General features: G+C 39.9%; 1 protein-coding gene across 1 annotated transcript in view; it reads left to right on the top strand.

Annotated features, from left to right (window-relative positions):
* Positions 1-21,092, top strand: part of SEMA3E (semaphorin 3E) — a 135,951-nt gene extending 114,859 nt beyond the window's left edge. Inside the window, exons 9-17 of the mRNA XM_069978361.1 lie at positions 2,212-2,281; positions 2,782-2,926; positions 10,721-10,943; positions 13,034-13,125; positions 13,963-14,004; positions 14,274-14,440; positions 16,310-16,377; positions 17,243-17,382; positions 20,484-21,092. Of these exons, the coding sequence (XP_069834462.1) occupies positions 2,212-2,281; positions 2,782-2,926; positions 10,721-10,943; positions 13,034-13,125; positions 13,963-14,004; positions 14,274-14,440; positions 16,310-16,377; positions 17,243-17,382; positions 20,484-20,939 (1,403 nt within the window). The 3' untranslated portion in view covers positions 20,940-21,092. The remainder of the gene's footprint in view (positions 1-2,211; positions 2,282-2,781; positions 2,927-10,720; positions 10,944-13,033; positions 13,126-13,962; positions 14,005-14,273; positions 14,441-16,309; positions 16,378-17,242; positions 17,383-20,483) is intronic.
* The last annotated feature ends 1,852 nt before the right edge of the window (positions 21,093-22,944 follow it).

Here is a 22,944-nt window from a genome sequence, read left to right as displayed (position 1 = left end):
TTTCCTCCTTGTGCATAAAAGGCCATAGCACTTGCATTTTTCCACCTAGAGACCCACATGACCCCTTATTTTTTGCGTCACTAATTGTACTTTGCAATGACAGGCTGAATTTTTGCATAAAGTACACTGCGAAACCAGAAAAAAATTCAAAGTGTGATGAAATTGAAAAATAAAACGCATTTTGTTTATTTGGGGGAAATGTGTTTTTACGCCATTCGCCCTGGGGTAAAACTGACTTGTTATATATGTTCCTCAAGTCGTTACGATTAAAACGATATGTAACATGTATAACTTATATTGTATCGGATGGCCTGTAAAAAATTTAAACCGTTGTTAACCAATATACGACACTTAAAACCGCTCCATTCCCAGGCTTATAGCGCTTTTATCCTTTGGTCTATGGGGCTGTGTCAGGTGTCATTTTTTGCGCCATGATGTGATCTTTCTATCGGTACCTTGATTGCGCATATACGACTTTTTGATCGCTTTTTATTACAATTTTTCTGGATTTGATGCGACCAAAAATGCGCAAATTTGCACTTTGGGATTTTTTTGCGCTGACGCTATTTACCGTGCGAGATCAGGAATATGAATAATTAATAGTTTGGGCGATTACGCACGCGGCGATAGCAAACATGTTTATTTATTTATTTATTTGTTTACTTTTATTTATAACCTGGGAAAAGGGGGGTGATTCAGACTTTTATTAGGGGAGGGGGATTTTTACTATTAACAACATTTTTTTTTTTAACTTTTACACTTATACTAGAAGCCCCCCTGGGGGACTTCTAGTATAAGTGCTTTGATCTCTCATTGAGATCTCTGCAGCATAGATATGCTGCAGAGATCCATGAGATAGGCACTCGTTTACTTCCGGCTGCTGCAGCCGGAAGTAAACGAGTGCCGAGCCGGGGACGGCGCCATCTTGGAGCGGTCCCCGGCCGGCTTCATTTACGGAGATCGCTCCTCCGGGATAACATCCCGGAGGAGCGATCTCCCCACTAGACACCAGGGATGACGCTGCGTCCGGTAATCGGATGCAGCTGTCAACTTTGACAGCTGCATCCGATTACTGTATTAGCGGGCACGGCGATCGGACCGTGCCCGCTAATACCTACGGTCCCGGGCTACACGCGGCACCCGGGACCGGCGCGGTTCAGAGCGGGGCCGCCGCGCGGCCCCGCTCTGAACTCCCTTACCGGCATCAGGGCGTAAATTTACGCCCGATGTCGTTAAGGGGTTAATCTTTATGGGCATATTTGATCTTTATGGGCACATTTCATTCAGAGAACAGATGAAAATGTTTTCAAGATATGAACATATTTTATATGACTACGCAAATAGCTTTAAAGATTAACATTAGCTTTGTATTACTGACAGTTAAAAATAGGCACATTATGGACTTTAAGGCTGTTTCCACACACAAAGTAAAATAAAAGCTAAATACCACTGTAGTTTTGAGTTAAAGTGACTCTGTATGCACCACCTGCCCACCGCAAACAGCTTGTCTATTTAGATAGCTGCTTTTAATCCAAGATCTGTCCGTACGCCAGGTGATGCAGTTATTGTCCTTAAAAACAACTTTTGAAATTGCAGCCCTGTGTCAAATTGGCGTGGCCTAGAGTGTCTATGACCTAGGCCTGCACTGCCTCTCTTTTTCTCTTCACTGCCCTTTTTACCATTAGAAAGACCCTGGGTAGGGTTTCTCCTAATCATCACTTGTCTGAACACTGCACATGTGGTGGATTATTAAGGCACCTGTGCAGTGTTCATTATAAAAAGGTGGCCATTTTTGGGACTAAAAACAAAGTTTCGGGAACATAGCCTGAATGTATTTGTGATTCATGCACACTTAGATTATGTTTTCTTTATTAAATATTTTAGAAAGTGTATCAGGTCTTCAATGACATCACACAAATAAGTAAATTACTTTTCTGTGAGCTAAATACAAAAGAATAAAAAGAATTGGTTTGTTTTTTATTTAGAACAGTAAGGATTAACAATATTTTTATCATATCTATTGTTCTCTTCGGGTCTTGCAGAAAATTGGAATATTTTCTTTTAAATGTTTCCTATATATATATTTTTTTTAAATGTCTTTACATAAACGTATGTTGTATGATACATGTTAGCTATATCAATATTACATTGTATATAAAATGTGTTGGATGACATGGCAACATCTGTGCTTTTTTTGTTTTTCAAATATAGAAGATGTATTCTTAATGAATACTAGAGATGCAAAGAACCCAGAGATCTTTGCGCTATTCAGTACCACAAGGTAAGCATAACAAAAGTACTGTAAACAAAGTCTGAAATTAATGTATCCCAGATTCAACAATGAGGCTATGTTCACAAACTAAAATGAAAGCAGCTGCCACTGAAGCTTCTACACCTGTCTCTAAAATGAAGGCGGCTCAGTCAATCACTGACTGTGATGGCACAGCCCTGTGGTCAGTGATTGGCTGAGCGGCCTGTCACTTCACTTTAGAGCTGGCAAATACTAGAAGGACATCGTGGAGCATGAACAGGTAAGTATAAGAAAGTTAAGCGGCAGATACAGCCGATAAAAGTACAAAACCTTTAGGCTATACTCACACATTGGAAGCTAAACCCAAAATATGTCTGTGGCGCCAAAACATGACATTCTTATGCAAATTATGGCCATAATTAGCATAAAACTCACATCTTGATGTCAAAGTGATAGCCGTCCAAGAAAATGACCATGGAACGGCCAAAAAAGATGTGGCCTAAAAATGTATTTTGTTTTCTTTTTTCCAGTAACATCTTTAAGGGTTATGCAGTGTGTGTTTATCACATGGCAAGCATACGTGAAGCATTTAATGGCCCCTATGCACACAAGGAAGGACCAGAATACCATTGGACAATGTATGAGGGCAAAGTCCCTTACCCAAGACCAGGCTCAGTAAGTTTTTTTAATCAATATCAAGCTTTTTTTCTCTCTCCAGATAACATATTTTTAACTAAATTCTCAAAAGACATGCAACTTGCCAAAAATAACTACAGCTTTCTGCAATCGTTTTTGCTATTCCTTTGCCTCCAGCTGAGCTAAATTATTCAGTGTGGAACGGCATGACACATCAAGCTAATGTAAAGCCAAGCAGCAATCAAGTTGCATGCGACTTGTAAATAAGCTATGAGAGCTCAGTACAGAACAGTCAGCGTGTTGGCTGTATGAAGTTCTAAATTTAGAATTATTCATGCCACTGTTTGGGGGGGATAAATATACAACTGGTTAATCCGTCGCAGAAATGGTTCATCATTGGGAAAAAATGGACAATAAGTATAGATTAGGATAGTATAGGATTTGTGTTCCTATCAAATTCCAGTTATACATTCTGTGAATGCACAGAATATCTCTAGCCTAACTTTTTTTTATGATTTATAGTTTTTATTCTGTCAAATATATAAGTAAACGCACACCATGCCATGTTTCAGCAGTACATACATGCACATTGAACAAAGAAGTTCAAATAACATACATAACAAAGTAACACAACCATGTTAACATGTTAACATCCCTGCAGAGCATCCTTACTAGCATATAAAGAAGTGCCTACCTATACAATAATGAGACATACATTATTAAAGCATTGTATATTTGTCATCTGGACAACTCTCCCAATAACTGGTAAAAGGCTTGATAGTAAGAACAATCTTGTCAGCAAACATAGAAACAACAAATCCTAATGATACTCATCCCAATACAATTCTACTCTGGACCCTTATATCCTATGCGTTAGAAGGCACAGGTGCTGAAGGCATACAGGTTTTCGATGTCTCCCATTTCCTCTGTAGGTAGGCTAATGACCCCATGCGGATTGCAATCAACCAGAAAATCCGCTGCGTATCCGGTACATGTGAACATGCCCTGTTCACGCGTACAGGATCTGCAGTAGATTTGATGGCGCAGATTTGAATCTGCAGCAGATCCGCAGCAGATTTGATGGCCCAGAGTTACTTTGCATTGAATCTGCAACTTCAAATCTGCGCTATCAAATCTGCTGCAGATCCTGTACGTGTGAACGCACCCTCAAGGTAATTAGTACGAACTATGGCCGTAATTTTGGCTTCACAAGGAACCTCATATCTTTTCCACCTATTTGCAGTGCTATTTCTAGCAGCTAACCGAATGTGTAGAGTTACAGTAGGATCTTTAATAGGCCAATCCACTAATTCCAGTCATAGCGGTGCCATTCCTGGGCCCCAGGGGCAATTTCTTTGGGTGATTTTATGAATTAGATTATGAATTTGATTCTAAAAGGGTAACAATCAGGGGCAGATTCACCATACATGTAGTAGGTTACCAATATCTCTATGGCATGTCCAACATATTAGTGATGTGTTGGGGAAGAGTTTTGAGGTTCTGTAGAGAGTTAGATACAAGCCTAACCTAAAGGGGTTGTGTGGGATATTTTAATAAACTAGCATTGCATCGCCCTCTGTGGGTGTTGCATTTTCTACATACATTACTTTTTTTTATTTAAAACAACAAAAAAGAAATAGCAGGGGCGCTCCCTGGTGCAATATCGTTGGTAATCCTAAAGTGAGAGTGTATGAAGATGTGGGATAGTCCCACTCACCTGAGTTGGTTGTGCTACAGTATAGGCACAACTCTACATAGCGCTTCAGTATATGCATCAACGCAGCTCCTCCGGGGGCGCCACTGTGGGTACAGCGGTATGAATAGATTCCGAGTTTTCAACCTGGCTGGGATCGGTGGACCGTGATGCCCCCTTTATGACAGAGCGCAGGAGACTAGTATTCCAATGGTTAAGGTGTCACAAAACATCCGGTACATGACAAGTATTAATCATCCATTTATTCCAAAGATTGCAATCTTGAACTTTTTTTATTTAGAGTGCTTATTGGGGGAGATTTATGAAAGGGTGTAAATATACACCTGGTGTAAACTGCCCACAGCAACCAATCACAGCTCAGCTTTCAGCTCTGGTAAAGTATAAGAGGAGCTGTTATTGGTTGCTGTGGGCAGTTTACACCAGGTGTATATATACACCCTTTCATAAATCTCCCCCATTGTGTTCTCAGGCTCAGTCACATGACCACTCTGCCTGTGTTTTCTTTACTTTCTATGATGTCACGTTACCTTTCTGTTTCCTGTTCCTGCCAGTAAGGGAACAGTGAGTCATCAAGTGGGTGGAGTTATGTGTCCACATTTCTTTAGCCACACCCCTAACATCTAACTAACATCTGAGCCCAGAAGAAACTGCAGCAGTAAAGACAGCATGATAGACTACAATCTCTGTACAGCACTGCAGCATAGGTTGGAGCCATAAACAGTAAATAAAGTAACTATGGGGGGGATTTATTAAAACTTGTGCAGAGGAACAGGGAAGCAGTTGCCCATAGCAACCAGTCAGATTCTAGGTTTAATTTTTCAAGGCCTTTTTAAAAATGAAAGAAGCGATCTGATTGGTTGCTATGGGTAACTGCTCCCCTGCACAGGCTTTGCTAAATATTCCCCTATATTGTTACTATTGTACTGTAAGGATGTACAGTGTTAGAGCAGTGCTGCTGCTGTGTAATATGGAGAGGAGAGAGGAGACTTCACCTATTGTCAGTCACCATTCTATTTCTTGCTGAGGTAAACTTGTAACAGAATACTGCCTCATTGAAACCTCACCCACCTGTAGGATGGCTACTGTAGTGTATATGTAATCAAGGACTTCAACTCCTAACATGTACATGTGTGCTGGGGTTTGTAGTCCTACAACAGATAAAAGAGGGAAAAACTAGTTCATTTGATAACATAAGTAATTGGCAGATACTGAGCCACCATGCTGCTCAAAAGACACTTGTAGTGACACAGACATTTCCTGCCTGTGGGTGGAGCTAGATTCAGAGAGGAGGGAGTGGAGCTACAGGCTTGCAGAGCTGTGATGTCACTGCTGACTCCTGTGACCTGGAAGTTCTTTATAACTTAAAGGGCTATTCCCCCCAAAATTATGTTTTGCATTAATATGTTGCCCACCCATAGCTTTCCATCTTTCCAATACCAATTTTATTATGGATTCTGCACAGTTTTGCTGTTATTTAGGTGCATTCACCCCCACTAAACCACAGAATCATGAAAACTCAATTCACTCCGACACTGCTCCCTGCTCCTGGCCCCCACCCTCTGTGTCGGAATCTTGTGTCCTCCATCACTTCCATGGGGTGGGTTAGCGCTTCTACCCCTGCCCACTGAAGTGAAGGAGGACACTGCCCTGACAGCTGATTATCCCCCTCTGTGACAGCGGCTCCCACCTAGGTCACCCGCACTGTGTGCCCCACAGCTCACCCACTGCACCACACCCCCCTGTGTGCCCCCCTCTCTCACTAGCATGTTAATAGCAACAAATAGCATGTTAATTGCTTCCCATCAAAGCAGTGACTATTCTGGTCCTAATAAACTTTTTTTTTTTTTTTAAATAGCCATCTTCCTGTCCCACCCTTTACAATGTTTTAGTACCTCCCCCTCTCACATTTTTTTCTGCTGACATTAGTTAGGCACTTGTCTGTTTTTGTCCATATCAAAAGAATTGGTTACAATCTGTAATCACCATGATTAACCCCTTCAAAATTAATAATTGTGCAGATAATTGGACTTTTCCTTTCCTGAAAGCGCCATTATTAAAGGGGTATTCCAGGGAAAATTGATAAATTGGTAATGGAAAGGGTTAACCAAGGTTAACCCTTTCCTAATATACTTACCTGTCCTTTATTGCTCCCCCAAGGAGATCTGCGGTCCGGCCACGTGATCTTCCAGCTTACGACTCGTGGATCCTCTTCTTCTTCCGGTTCGGTGACGTCACCATACCCGGCCGGCGTGTGGCTCTCTGTCTTATTAGCGGCAGAGCACTGAACCCTGACTGGCTTGGTAGCGTGTAGCCAATCAGGGTTTAGTGTTCTGCCTCTCCACACACACCAGTTACATCTGCAGGGTCGGCGTCAGCACGTCATTGTGAGGGGTCCCTGTGGGGTGCCATCCGACATCACTCTGCAGGACACCCCTCCCCCCCCCGTGTCAGCGATGCCGACCTGAGTCCCAGGAGGGGAAGGGATACGGCGGGCGGCATCGCTGACCCGGGGGGGGGGGGTTTCGAGGTCCTGCAGAGTGATGTCGGATGTCACACAACAGCACCCTGCAGGGACCCCTCACAGTGACCGGCCCCCCTCCCTGAGTAATCATTGTGATCCCCCCGGCCCCCCTCTCTGTGTTATCATTGTGATCCCCCCGGCCCCCCTCCCTGTGTAATCATTCATATACACAGATCACTCACCCCCGGTGTAAGCAGGCTGCAGCGGCGCTGGACCCGATCTCGGCGCCTTTTTCAAGCAGCTATCCTCAGCTGACAGGCGCTGTGTGTGAGGCAGGAAAGATTTCTTCCTTGCTCTGTACACAGCGCCTGTCAGCTGAGGATAGCTGCTTGAAAAAGGCGCCAAGATCGGGTCCAGCGCCGCTGCAGCCTGCTTACACCGGAGTTATCTGTGTATATGAATGATTACACAGGGAGGGGGGCCGGGGGGATCACAATGATAACACAGGGAGGGGGGCCGGGGGGATCACAATGATTACTCAGGGAGGGGGGCCGGTCACTGTGAGGGGTCCCTGCAGGGTGCTGTTGTGTAACATCCGACATCACTCTGCAGGACCTCCCCCCCCCCCCCCGTGTCAGCGATGCCGCCCGCCGTATCCCTTCCCCTCCCGGGACTCAGGTCGGCATCACTGACACGGGGGGGGGAGGGGTGTCCTGCAGAGTGATGTCTGATGGCACCCCACAGGGACCCCTCACAATGACGTGCTGACGCCGACCCTGCAGATGTAACTGGTGTGTGTGGAGAGGCAGAACACTAAACCCTGATTGGCTACACGCTACCAAGCCAGTCAGGGTTCAGTGCTCTGCCGCTAATAAGACAGAGAGCCACACGCCGGCCGGGTATGGTGACGTCACCGAACCGGAAGAAGAAGAGGATCCACGAGTCGTAAGCTGGAAGATCACGTGGCCGGACCGCAGATCTCCTTGGGGGAGCAATAAAGGACAGGTAAGTATATTAGGAAAGGGTTAACCTTGGTTAACCCTTTCCATTACCAATTTATCAATTTTCCCTGGAATACCCCTTTAAGCTTTCCATTTCTGATGGTTAAATATAGACAGCCTGGGGCAAAACTAAGGCCTCCAAGGATGTCCAGAAATAATGCATGTTATTTCCTAATAGTATCAGAAAAAGTATTATATATTTAACATGTAAAATTGCCATAATATAGTTAAAGGGCAACTCCAGGTAGAGGTTAAAAAAATGAAACTTCTGCAGAAGCATAACGCATTACTTACCTGTCTATCCCAGTTTTGAAACTACCAAAAATCCATTTGTTTTTTGTTTGGGGGGGGGGGGTGCTCTGTTTTGTGTTTGTTCTTCCTGGTTTGGCATTTCTCAGAATGCAATGCTTTCCCTCAGCTGATCATCACAGCCCCCACCCATTACAATCAGTAAAATTAGTGCAGCAGCTGCTTCTGTTTGGTCAGAGATGGTGAATCAGTCAGGGGATTGGGTTATGCAGCCAAGCCTTCTGTTACATCATGCCCTGCCACTTGTCTGCATCATCAGCAAACACACACAATGTGAGACAGAGGCATGGAAGATTTGTCTCCTAGGGGGGGATAGCAGCAGGAGCAGGAGACAATGTGAATTGCCACAAAGGCCATTTCCTTCACTCTCTGGATTTCTATTAGCTACCAGTGTGGCAGAACCGCACAGTTACAGTAATACATTATATAGACACATCTATATAACTTTTAACGTACTTTTAATAGAAAATACATTTTTCTTATCCCCTTTAAAGGATTACTCTAGTATCAGAAAACTGTTTTTAAAGGGAATCTGTCAGCTACAACATTGTTATATAGCTGTTAAGTCAAGGAGACACATGGTACCTTTCATATATCCAACTGTACTTCCAGAATGTAGAACAATATTCTTTTTCTCTGATACAAAGAGTCCCTAGCTCCTGAACAGCTGCAAACTGTAATGTCCCATAAGTCCCCCTCCCTGCTTGATTGACACCTGGAGGCTGTCCCAAGCAGGGTAAGGTTTGGAAGGGGGGAGTAAGGAGTTGTTACAGCTTGCTGCACTTAAGAAGCACATGGAAGCCTCTTTGTAATATAGAATAAAATATTATATTTATGTTCTGGAAGCACAGCTGGATATATGAAAGGTACTATGTGTCTCCTTGACCTAACAGCTATCTAACAGTGTCAGCAGTTTGGAATGTAAATTTAAGCTGACAGATTCCCTTTGCATTTAAAGGGAACCTGTCACCCCCCGTGCCGGGGTGACAGGCTCCCGACCCCCCGTTAGAGCCCCATATACTTACCTAATCCCGCCGGGTCCCGCTTCTGGAGGTGATCGGGTGACGGAGATCTCAGCCGCTGCAGCCCGGCGCGCGCTCTGAGAGATGAGTCCAACACCCATAGAGAATGACAGGAGAGTCCAGCGCTCCGTCATTCTCTATGAGCGTTGGACTCATCTCTCAGCGCGCGCGCCGGGCTGCAGCGGCTGAGATCTCCATCACCCGACCACCTCCAGAAGCGGGACCCGGCGGGATTAGGTAAGTATATGGGGCTCTAACGGGGGTCGGGAGCCTGTCACCCCGGCACAGGGGGTGACAGGTTCCCTTTAAAGGGAACCAATTAGAAAAATTGTGCTGGTTAGGTTCCCAGCAGGCTCAATAGTTGTGATAAGGAGCCTCCCTACCATGTCCTGGTTTGTTTCTTTGGTAACTTCTTATGATGGCAAACATCTTTTACTGCTGTGTGCGAGTCAGGGAGAGAGCCAGGAACTAGTCATCTGCGCTGTGACTAGTCACAGCTCTCTGTCCTGTCAGCACGCTCTGTGGCAGTGATTGGCAGGCATGGAGGCCCGTTAGAGCCTGATAACAGGCGTCCTTGTCTATCAATCATCCTGCAGAGCATGAACAATACATTCTGGGAATTTTAGCACTGAGAAACTGCTCAACCAGGAAGTACAACCACCAAATACAGAACTTACACTCCCAAAAGAGATGATTTTTATTTCTTTCAGAACATGGGCAGAAAGGTAAGCAATAGTAAACGCTTTTGCAGCATTTCATTTTTAATTTAACTGATGTTGGAGTACCCCTTTAAAGAACACCTTTAGTGATTCCAGAAATTGACTTTATTTCATTTTATAGGCGAACATCCAATTTTCTTTTTATTTTCTTGCTATATATTGATATAGGGGTTTTGCTATTCAGTTTATTATCTGTACTTTCTGCATAAGGCTATGTTGACACTACATTAAAAACACGGGCGTATTTCATAACAACAGCTGTATTTGCGCAAACAACGGCTAATATTTTGCAAATAACGGCCGTTGTTTGCGCAAATACGGTCGCTGTTATGAAACACGGCCGTGTTTTTTACGTAGTGTGAACCCAGCCTAATAGTAGAAACTTTATTGCAAAACAGGGTGTGAATGCTAGGCTCAGGGGTTGTGATAAGGAGCTTCTTCATCACAACACCCTGAACATGGTTCTAATGTCCTTAGTATCATACTCACCCTAAAAGAAAATAAAAAACATCAGGGTACTCGATGACTGGCCATAGGTATAAGTTGTCTGTATTACCTATATGCATTTACTGTATGATTTTAAGTTACATTTCTTTCTCAAATCTAGTGTGCAAGCAAGATAAACGGAGGTCATTATGAAACTACCAAGGATTACCCAGATGAGGCTTTGCGCTTTGCCCGAACTCATCCTCTGATGTACGAACCTATTAAACCTGTACATAAAAGGCCTCTTCTTGTAAAGGTTGACGGAAAATACAACTTACAACAAATTGTTGTTGACCGGGTACAGGCAGAGGATGGACAGTATGATGTAATGTTTCTAGGGGCAGGTAAGTCTTAACATACTTTCAGGGGATAAAAAGTAGTAGTCCCACTCAGAACCCTTCATTTTAAAGGGCACTGATTGGGGAGAGGGCCCAACCCAAATTTTCTGCTGGAGAGTAGAATCCTATAAAGTCACAGTCCTGACAGAAAACCTGTTGTGGATTTTGCAGCTCCCACACGCTTACGGACTCTGGCAGCAATGCACATCTCCACCCGTGCCATAGACTCCATTCTATGGTCGGGCGGATTCTGCCTTCCATCCAAAGAATGAACCTAAATAATCATAACTTGAAAGAGTAGTGCTTTAGAGTAGTTCTTAAAAAAAAAAAGAAATATAGATATATTTTTTCTTTTCCAAATCAAGTGGTGCTAGAAAGTGCTAGAGCTTTGTAATTTACTTCTATTAAAAAAATCTGAAGCCAGTACTTATCAGCTGCTGTATGTCCTGCAGGAAGGGATATTCTTTAGAGTCTGAAGAGCCGAAAAGGTTTTCTATGGGGATTTGCTAATACTCTGGAGAGTTCATGACATGGAGAGAGGCTGCAGCAGAGAGCATTGTGTTAGACTGAAGAGAATACACCACTTCCTGCAGGACATACAGAAGCTGATAAGTGCTAAAAGACTTGAATTTTTATTTTTTATAGAAGTAAATTACAAATTTCTTTCTGGCACCAGTTCATTTAAAAGACTATTTATTTATGTATTTATTATTTTTTGCTGAACTAGATTTGCTGAAATCTATGTACACACATTTTTTATTTTTTGCTGCCACTATTACTTTAGTTAGATACTATGGAGGTATTTTACTAAAACTGGCATATCTTATGCCAGTCTAAATAAACTCCCTGCCAATCATTTTAGCATATTTATTAAAGGATGCTGGCCCCTTAATAAGTCTGGGTTTGTGCAGCACAGATCATACAGGCCATGCACCACTGAAATCTTCTCCAGCTCTGTGCTGGCATAGCTTTTTAATATGATTTAGGCCATGTCACTATCATAAATTACAGTAAATCTGGCAAGAACCTGTGGAGACACCCATTTTACTCTACGTTTCAACCACTTTTCAACACTTTTGAAAAGTGATAAGAACAAATAGCCATGCATATTTTTTCTGGTGCATGTGGACTTGCAATAACCTAGTTCCTATGCACTGCATATTGATTATTTGTGGTGTAATAAAAATTTTGGTGTGCCAAAATCTTCATCGAATCCTGAAAATGTAAATAGGGCCTTACTATGATAAACATTTGACACTTCCCAATGCCCTTTCTAATGCTGCGTTTACACGGAGCGATGACCTGCCCGATTGTACGATTAACGATTTCGAAACAACAATTTGTTTTTTATAACGATCAGCGTTTAGACGGATCGATATATCGTATGGAAAAATCTTATTGCGATTGTTTTGCGATCGCTTAAGCCTATCTCACATATCACATATCACATAGGTTAAATCGGTGAAAGACTGTTTACACGAAATGATCTGCAATTTTTTTGTGAACGACCAACGACGATTTGAGACCATGTTTAAAGATCGAAATGGGCGATTTCTCGCTTGTCGCTTGATCGCTCGCTATGTTTACACGGAAAGATTATCGCTCAAATGTGATCGTTATCACGCAAATTCGAATGATAATCATTCCGTGTAAACGCAGCATTAGGGCCCCTAATAATATTATATTGTTTTTTTAATACTACAGTAATAAGTAAATCCTTTCCACTTGAAAAGAATCCAAATACCAAAACTATTAGCTATTTGTATTTTCTGATTGTAATTATTTTATTTTAATTTAGGGATGCAGCATTTAGTGATATATTTTACAGAATAGACACAATAAACATCTCCAGACCCTATTTTTTTAAATATTGGTTACGTTTGTAAGCATACTCTTTTTGATCTAATTCTGTATAGATCACTGTCCAGCAGAGAGAACAGGTGTGTGAGCTTGGTTTTAGGCTTAGTGGTAAGAGTGAATATGGCAGAATTTTAGGATTATTTTTACAAATCAATAGTAAAATGGAAAATAAGAAGGAAAAAAAAACACTTTTTTAACAATAGAATATTTTCTAATGATACATTCCCTTTAAATAGACAATGGAGTTGTGCTGAAAACTATTACCATTTACAATCAAGAAACGGAAACAATGGAGGAAGTTATTCTTGAAGAACTTCAAGTGTTTAAGGTAACACCATGCCATAACTAACATTATTGGACGATGGTAGTTTTCTTCTGTCCTTCTGTTTTCCATACTATATAGTCCATCATAAGTCTGCATCATAAGTCTGTACCTATTTTCATGGAGGTACAGTGGAAATGATGGGCATATTGCTTTTAGCAATAGAAAATATTTAAATAAAGGGAGGTTGTCCAGGAAAGTTAGAATTTACTTACACAATAAAATAATGTCTGTTTTTGTCCCGATTTAACTGACTGCAATGGTGATGCATTGAAGCCAATGGAAAGACGGACGTCCAATGCACACAATGCATTGAATAACATACGTTGTTACTGTGGACATCAAAATAATGATCACGATGATTATTTTCAGAGGTCTTTTGCAAACAGCGGACGTTTTTTAATTAGTTCACACACAGTTTTTCTTTTGTCACCGTTCTTTCTTTGTTTTTACTATTTAATTCAATGGACTTTTCAATTTAGCCACACCCAAAGGCCAATTAGTAACCCCAAAGTAGAATAATGAACCAACAGCCGTCATTGCACTAAAGCGAGGCCAGACTGCTAAATGACGTCCCTTATTTTAGACTCAAAATGACGGACGTCATTTTAAACGGAGCTGAAAAAAAAATGTGAACATAGCCTATATCAGAAAAAAATTTAAATAAAACTATAGATCATGGCCAAAAAGATTAGCCCCAGATTTGTATACAGATGTGCAGCACTTTCCTTGTTTGCTACAGATTGTGCCCCCTTGTTTTTGTGTTTAGTTTCTTAATAACAATGCTTCCTTCCTGTACTTTATTTAACCCTTTAACATATCATCTTGTTTTGTCCTTTGCAGATTCCAGAGCCCATTATTGCAATGGAGATTTCAACAAAAAGAGTATGTATTCTAGGATACAAGTAGATACATAGATAAACATAGAACTAAAAAGGGCAATTAACAGGGAAATAAATTATATATTGCATTATTATAATTATATGTGGTGAAATTATATATTGGGACAAATCTCTCACAATGAGCTGACAGCTGACCTTTTATGTTATTCTGCTCAAACATGAATAGTTCTTTCTGTTCAAACCCTTTCATGAAATAGACATTTCACAGCTTTACTGTCCTTCCAGTAATTGTCTTTATTTTTATCTATACAGCAGCAACTGTTCATTGGATCCAAATCAAATGTGGCCCAAGTAAAGCTTCATCAGTGTGAAATGTATGGTACAGCATGTGCTGACTGTTGCCTTGCACGTGATCCCTACTGTGCTTGGGATGGTATCTCCTGCACCAGGTACTTCCCTATTGGAACACACTCTAAGAGGTATGTACATAAAAAGATTATCTTTGGAGTGTAATCTTAACCACTTTACATCTGCCCATAGACCTATACATCCTGATGATTCACCATCAACTCTACAAGGCAATTTTAAAATAACCATGCAGAAGATCACACTACTGCTACAGGATAGAGCCGGCTGTCAATGACAGCCAGGTTCTCGTAAGAAAAGTCTGAATGATAAATTATTGTCACTGCCTTTTTCACAGCTGAGTATACAGCTCTGAAGGAAGCAATACTGCTTCCTGCATGTGATCATTGGCTGATGCTGGGTATCTACTAGAGTGTCTGGGACATAGCAGAGCGTAACAGAGCCAGATCTGCAGTGAGTGTCAGGTGGCTGTATTCTTCCTACATTTCTTTCATAAAGTTAGGAAACTCTATAATACAACTTTATTAAAGAAAATGTGCTTTTTTTCCCATGTATTCAGTGATCGTCAGCAGTAAGGAGTCATATGGCCCTCTGCTTTCACCCGTGGCTGTGTCGGGAAGTGCATGCAGTCCTATTGAAACAGCATCATTCCTATGCAGTACCTCGGGTCCCTCTTCTCCCCAGCATACACCGGCCTTCTGCTTTTTCCTCCAGCTGTACCATGATGCTCTTACTTTCTGTTTTAGCAAAGCATTGCAGAAACTAGCTTTTTAAATAGCAACATTGCTGCCATGTTTTGTTCCTTGTGTCTGGAGCACGCCCTCTTACAGTTAAATTTACAAAATCTGCTGCCACGTACTCTTGACTGCATCTAGTTTTTCAAGGCACCAGAGTATGTGGCAGCGGATTTCAAGGACAGCAGCCTCACAAGCTGACGGCCAAGTGTAACGAATCACTTACACTTTTGTGACAATTTTAATCTCTAATTCATTGCTTTCCGAGACAGAAATTTATATACATTTTTTTGTCTAAGAAAACCTGCTAAAACGTGGCCTATGTATTTTTAAGACATTTATTCCACATAAAATAACAATCTAAGGCTATGTTCACACAACGTCAATAATGAAGAAAAAACGTCTGATTTCACTATTTAAAAAAACGTCAGTTTTTGCCGCAATTTAACTGACTGCAATGCCATTGCATTGGAGTCAATGGGAAGACGGACGTCCAATGCACACAATGTATTGAAAAATGGACGTTTTTGCCGCGGACGGCAAAATAATGAACATGAACATTATCCTTGGACGTTTTTTGCAAATAGCGGACGTTTTTTATTAGTTGTTCACACACAGTTCTTCTTTTGTCACCGTTCTTTCTCCGTTTTTACTATTAAATTCAATGGATTTTTCAATTAAGCCACAACCAAAGGTCAATTAGTAACCCCAAACTAAAATAACGTGCAAACACCCATCATTGCACTAAGGGGATGCCAGGCTTCTAAAAACATCCGTTATTTTAGACTCAAAATAACGGACGTCCTTTTAAACGGAGCTGAAAAAAACGTTGTGTGAACATAGCCTGAAGTTGAACTTATTATAAGATGCGGCCAATGCAAAATGCTTTACTGAATGTTTATGTGTCACTTTCAAATGACAAATGACAGCCATTTCTTTTTTTTTTAAATTCATCATTTAACACCATTATTTAACACCATCATTTCATCGTGTGGACATAGTCTCACAGTATATTTTCTAGCACTGTAAAGGTACAGTATGTTCTCACAATGTAAAAATAAGTGCAAATAATGTCCGATGTGGGAACAGCCTTAACATGCTTTTGGTGCTATTTTTTTTTTTATTTTACATTGATAAAATAAATATAATTATTTCCAATGCAATTGGAACAAAATATACTAAATGCAAAGAAGAGAATGTTTGTATAAAAGGTTTTCGTGGCAAGCATATAATGACATACTTTTACAGACGTTTCAGAAGGCAAGATGTTCGACATGGCAATGCAGCTCAGCAATGTTCAGGGCAACATTTTAATGGTAAGTTAGATTTATATAGTTTAGTTCCGGCAAGAATATATATCAAACGCAAAAAAATTTATACATTTAGTTGAGAGCTATACCATTCTTTACATTTTCTCAATTGGTCAAAATAACCCAAATTTGTGACACAAAATGACTAGTGACTATTCTGAATTGCAATCTGTTGAGAGTTCTTGCTGGCAAGGTGCTAGCCAGTCTATCTATGATCCAGCCCCCTGAAATGGAGAGAATGAGAAATACTGTATGTAGGAAGGAGACACATAGGTGCTTTCTTTATTTTACCCATTATTTTGAATCCACGTCTGGTTTTGGCTCAAAAACTATAATGGCAGTTTTCCAACTACAATGCATTAAACCAGCATTGGGGGTTAAATATTAGCAGCGAGATCACTAAATTCACCTTGTCACCGCTCTGAAGTGTTAAAGTGAGATTTATTCTGCCCATGAAAGTGTCAGATAGATGGGACCTAGGGTGCTCTGTGCCCTAGGGCTGCAACGTCTCTTAGTTGTGAATGCATGCCCTCTTGTCTGATTTGGCAAGCCAGCTTGGGAAGTAGAAAACTGGTAAAACACAGGCACAGCAGTTGCTTATGTCATTGCCTCATTGCAGTAAATTAGATAAGCAAAAAAAAATGGAAATTGGTTAGGAGTTTGGTGACCATAAGGGATATCATATGTCATATAAATAGAAGTAGCATTTGCCTTTAGCCATCAGAAACATCTTATGTTTTGGAATCTTTTGTAGGTAAACTTATTTCGACATCAGTTGTTTCAACTGTTAATGACAAATTAATAGATGTAGTACTAATAATAATAATTAACAGCAAATAATATGAATCCTATTTCTGTCTTTTTCTTCTAGGAGAAGGTTTAGGAAAGACTGAGGATTATACAGTATATGGTGTTGAACACAACAGCAGTTTATTGGAATGTATGCCTCGTTCTCTACAATCTAAAGTTATCTGGTTTGTGCAGAAAGCACATGAAGCAAAGAAAGATGAGGTATGGATGAAACATTGTAGAGGTTAAAGAGGCAGCATAATTTTCACACATGTGCTCATGGAATGGTAAATTAGCTACTTAAAGAAGTATTCCTGCATATTTTGTCTTTGCCCATGTAATGCACACTCAGCACCACTATACCTGCTGTGTTATCTGTTTCATTGCAGCATCACATGGGCAGATAGAGCCACATCTATCTCTTCCCGCTGGGGGAATACTGTAACAATTCTCTGTTCTACATATCTCTAAATAGGCTGAGAGACTACAAATATATAATTAGGTAGGCTGTCATGTCATTAAATCTATTGTAACTCTGACAGAAGCAGTATAATCATCATTAGGATCTATAGTGAGAGTTTCTGCCCCCCCCCCCTTCTGTCACAATGAGATTACATGACCCAACTGAAGAAAAGGATTATAAGAATTTTGAGATAGAAGGGAACAACTAAATGAGGTAATACTAGCTGAATTATATACATATATATATTGACTGACCAGCTGTATAATGAGTTCTAAAAAAAAATGTGGAAATGCTCTATTAAGGTTACAGTCTTACTTTATGTGGTAGTGATTTTGTAATCTGTTAAATTTCCAAGTGATTCTGAAATTCTTTGTTAGTGACACATGGTATTTCTTATGGTAACGTACCATAAATTTTGGTTAAACCAAATACTATTTACTAAATGCTAATGCAATTTGAATAAATAATTCCTTATCTTAGCTGTCTATTTTGTCATTTCTTATTCTTACTCAAATTAAACCTTAGGCTATGTTCACACTGCGTTTAACAGCGTCCATTGCATAGCAATGGACGCTGTTAAGATACCTGCTGCCGGGCTGCATTTAGCCCGTTTCTGCAGCTGAAACCTCTGTATCGGCTGCAGGAACGCTCTTCTTTTACAATTGACTTGTGGGCAATGTTGGGTGAGCCCGCAAATCTATTAACCATTCACTTCAATTTAAAGTACGACTGCCGGAAGACTTTACATTTTGTGAACAGCTATTATTTTATAATAGGCATGTACATTATTTTACCAACGATTCTAAAGAACGGACGTTAAATGGCAAACGAGTATCCTTGGATAGCACTCATCTCCATTTATAATTTGTCATCTGCGTCCATATATGACTTAATCTTCTCATACCTATATAAATATATTCTCCAATCCTCACAAGACCTCCATGCTCTCCTCTGATTTCAGACAGTAATCTGCATCCCCTTTAATTAGTTGTCTTCCCTATTGCTTACCTGTTTGTTTGTTTTTTTTAAGTTCACTTTCTATCTAATATATCCAACTTATTTAAAGTGCCAGTTTCAACAAAGTAATCAATGTTATTAATTTCACCTATCAGTGGTGTTATCATTGATTGGCATATTTATATTAATAGTAAAAAAGACAAAATATAATTGCACAAACCATTTAGTAGTAGATGTGTTTAGATCATAAAAATAGGTGATAATAAGATAAAACAAGTTCATGTATTATAATTTACACTCCAAGATGGGTATGGCAGCTAGAGAGTTGCCTGAAAGTATATGAGAACACTAACACATTTGTGTTTTAAAATTAAAATTAAAAATTAAAATTAATTATAGCTGTTAATATAAATGTCTTTAATTTAGTTTGCCAATTATGAAGTAATTAATATTGGGCTGCAAAGTTACAGTAGGAGAAATATGTAGGATACATCAAAAAGGGTCTGCTTTTTTTCTAGAAACAGTACCATTCTTGACCATGGGATATGTTTTATTAAGCATCTTAGTCATATTAACCCCTTAACGACACAGAGTGTATATTTATGCCCTGCGGCCGCCTTGGGGAGTTCAGTGGGGGGCCGCGGGGAGACAGACCCCGCTCTGAACCGCCGCAGTCCCGGGTGCGGCATGTAGCCCGGGACCACGGCTATTAGCGGGCACGGTCCAGCCGTGCCCACTAATAAAGTAATCAGATGCAGCTGTCAAAGTTTACAGCTGCATATGATTACTTATGCAGCCCGATCGGTGGTGGTATAGTGGCAGAGATTGCCCCCCCCCTGGGACGTTGTCCTGGAGGAGCGATCACCCTGTCTGCTGCCGGCTGGGGTCTGCGCCGTAATGGCACTGATCCCGGCTCGGCACGCGAATGCTTTCGGCTGCAGCAGACGAAAACAATCGAGTGCCTATATTGATCTGTGCTGTATATCTATACAGCATAGATCTCAATGAGAAATCAGTGTGCTTATACTAGAAGTCCCCCAGGGGGGCTTCTAGTATAAGTGTAAAAGAAAAAAAAAAGTGTTAAAAAAACCCTCCCCTAATAAAAGTTTGAATCACCCTCCTTTTCCCAAGTTATAAATAAAAATAAATAAATAAATAAACAAACATGTTTGGTACCGCAGTGTGCGTAATCACCCGAATCATTAATTTATCACATTCTTGATCTCGCACAGTAAACAGCGTAAGCGCAAAAAAATCCCAAAGTGCAAATTTGTGCATTTTTGGGTCGCATCAAATCCAGAAAAATTGTAATAAAAAGCGATCAAAAAGTTGCATGTGCGCAATCAAGGTACCGATAGAAAGAACACATCATGGCCAAATAAATGACACCTCACACAGCCCCATAGACCAAAGAATAAAACCGCTATAAGCCTGGGAATGGAGCGATTTTAAGGAACATATATTTTTTAACAATGGTTTGAATTTTTTACAGGCCATCAGATACAATGAAAGTTATACATGTTACATATCGTCGTAATCATAACAACTTGAGGAACATATATAACAAGCCAGTTTTACCACAGGGCGAACGGTGCAAAAACAAATACCCCCCATTTTTTTTTCAATTTCACCACACATTGAATTTTTTAGTTGTTGTTTTGCAGTGTACTTTATGAAAAAATTCAGTCTGTCATTGCAAAGTACAGTTAGTGGCACAAAAACTAAGGGCTCAAGTAGGTTTCTAGGTGAAAAAATGCAAGTGCTATGGACTTTTAAGCACAAGGAGGAAAAAAACCAAAGGGCAAAAATGCAAGTTGGCTCTGTCCTTAATGGGTTAATAGAGTTTAAATAAAAATTTTAATTCAAGTACTTCTTCATTTTTCTCTTGCTATTCTTTCATTAGGTGAAAACAGGTGAAAGAATTATTGTGACAGAGTTTGGACTTCTGTTTTTAAATCTGCATAAATCGGATGCTGGGATATATTACTGTCAAACTGTGGAAAATTCCTATGTCCATACAATTAGAAAAATGACTCTGGAAATTGTTGAAGAAGAGCGTGTTGATGACATCTTTCACAAGGAAGAAGAAGAAGAAATTACACTCCAAAAAATGCCTTGCCCTGGACAGCCAAGCATCCCCCAGTCATCAAAGCAATGGTATAAAGAGTTCTTGCAGCTGATTGGATATAGTAATTTTCAAAAAGTTGAGGAATACTGTGAAAAAGTATGGTGCACAGACAAAAGGAAAAGGAAACTTAAAATGTCCCCAAATAAATGGAAATACGTAAACCCACAAGAGCGTAAATCACGTGGAAAATCAGATCATCACCGTATGCCAAGGCACATACTACAGCCTTAGGTTTTCTACTTGAGAATTTTTAAGACTCTATCAGCAATAATTGACATGAGTGATGAAGACAAATATATTTAACCCCAATTTTAAGTCAATCATACCATACCTTAAGAGACATCACTAACATTGACTGGTTTGGCATTATGTAAATATTTTATATATTTTACCAAAACTTTTGTTTTCTAATATGTTTATATCCATAATTTAAAATGGATTTATTGAGTAATTTTGTTGTTTGTTTTGTACTCTATAACCTAATTATCATTGTTTACAAATGTATAGATAGCTAGGTTTTTTTGGCGACAGTAAATATGGCTAGTTCACAAATTGTACAAAGTGTAAGTATACATGCCTACCATTAAAAAGGATCAAGTAAGCAAGGGTATTCTGCTTAGGTAAAATACATAATAAATCATTCCCCCTCCTGGAGACCAAGAGTCCTTTCCATTCATGGCATTACCTTTTCTGTCTCTTTCCCCCAGTTCTGAGCCTGCTGCTTTCTGCTGAAGACACAGAAAGCTATGTGAGCTGAAATAACAAATAACAAGTTTGGAGGGAATTATTAGTCTTCATGGGGGGGGAGGGAGGGGGGGGGGGAGTCGACATGTATTTTACCTGAGTGGAATACCCCTTTGACATGTTATTTAATCGCTAGCTAAATTTAGTGAGTATACTAAAATGCTACTGCTACAAAACAATATAAAGAGGATTATCAACTCTAGGGGAAAAGAAAAAGCTCAACTCTATATATTGCATTATAACTATTAGTATAAATGACTTTATGACATCTGAATACTATGCTATTACAACCTTTAGCCTGGTTTCACACTACAGTAGAACAGACATTTTTTGCTTTCTGGTCTTTCGTTACAGTGTAAAGCATTATTATTTGAATGATCAAATCTGTTTTTGGAGTCTGTCAGGTTCAACATTGTCTTTTATGTGTATGCGCACTTTCAAAACTTCACCAGATATTTAGTTATGGTCTAGTCAATTATATGAGCATTGGACAGAGTACATATGTATGATATTGTTTGCTCTTTTACTTGCTTTCTTGAATTTGGCTTGTTGTTAACCCCTTAAAAAATTAAGCCCATTAATGTCATATGTATATGAAAAATGAATAGGCTAATAACCCCTGCAATCTCATAAAACTAGAGACCTCAGCTTCCCGCCAAAATGGAGCAGCAAAGTGCTTGGGTATTTCCACTTTATTTGTTCTGTATGGGAGATGAGGGGATTGCTGAGTGTTTTACTATCTCTGGTGGTGTCCATTCTCATAAGAGACTAAGATCCTTGCTCTTGAGATCGTGAAGGGTCCCAGCAGTTAGACATCTGTTGTGTGACTTAAATGTCCTAGTAGGAGTTTTACAGAAGAAGCTCTAGTTGCCTTAAATGAAAGAGCCTCTTGAACATACCCCATAGACTCATACTCAGAGATCAAACTATAAAATGGACCAACATTACATAAAAACTATAATAAAATAATTGAATATGTATGCATTCTAATACAATTATTAATTCAACTGACAATTCACTGGATATTATGTTTGATTTGTCTAGTTCAAAGGACTGGGATTTCAATTGATAGTAGCCCCCATCCTTATCTTGAACATTGAGGGTTCCAGGGTTCCAGCCCCACCCCCCCCCCCCACCCCCCTCCAAAACCATACATAGAAACCTTTTGAATGAAAATTCCTTTACTGCTACTTTTCTAACATTGTAAATTAAGCTTCAAATATATTCCAACATTCCAATAACATTTATTTGTTTTGATGAATGATATGTTGTGGATATTTGAACGGACTGTCTATACAAAACATGCAAACTGTCAATTCCTTTTTCATGTTTCAGTGTACCTATCTAATGCTTATGCTCTGAACTATAAATTAGAAAAGCGAGTCGTTTAATAGTTTTAATATTGAAATTATTTTTACTATGAATTTTGAATTGTGTACTTTACTGTAGAATAAAAATAAACAGATGGATTAGCAAAGCGCAATAAGTATTA

This window comes from Dendropsophus ebraccatus, chromosome 1 (assembly GCF_027789765.1).
Source record: "Dendropsophus ebraccatus isolate aDenEbr1 chromosome 1, aDenEbr1.pat, whole genome shotgun sequence".
NCBI lineage: Eukaryota > Metazoa > Chordata > Amphibia > Anura > Hylidae > Dendropsophus > Dendropsophus ebraccatus.
The sequence above is the reverse complement of the archived record's forward strand: the minus strand, read 5'-3'. Positions and strand labels throughout refer to the sequence as shown.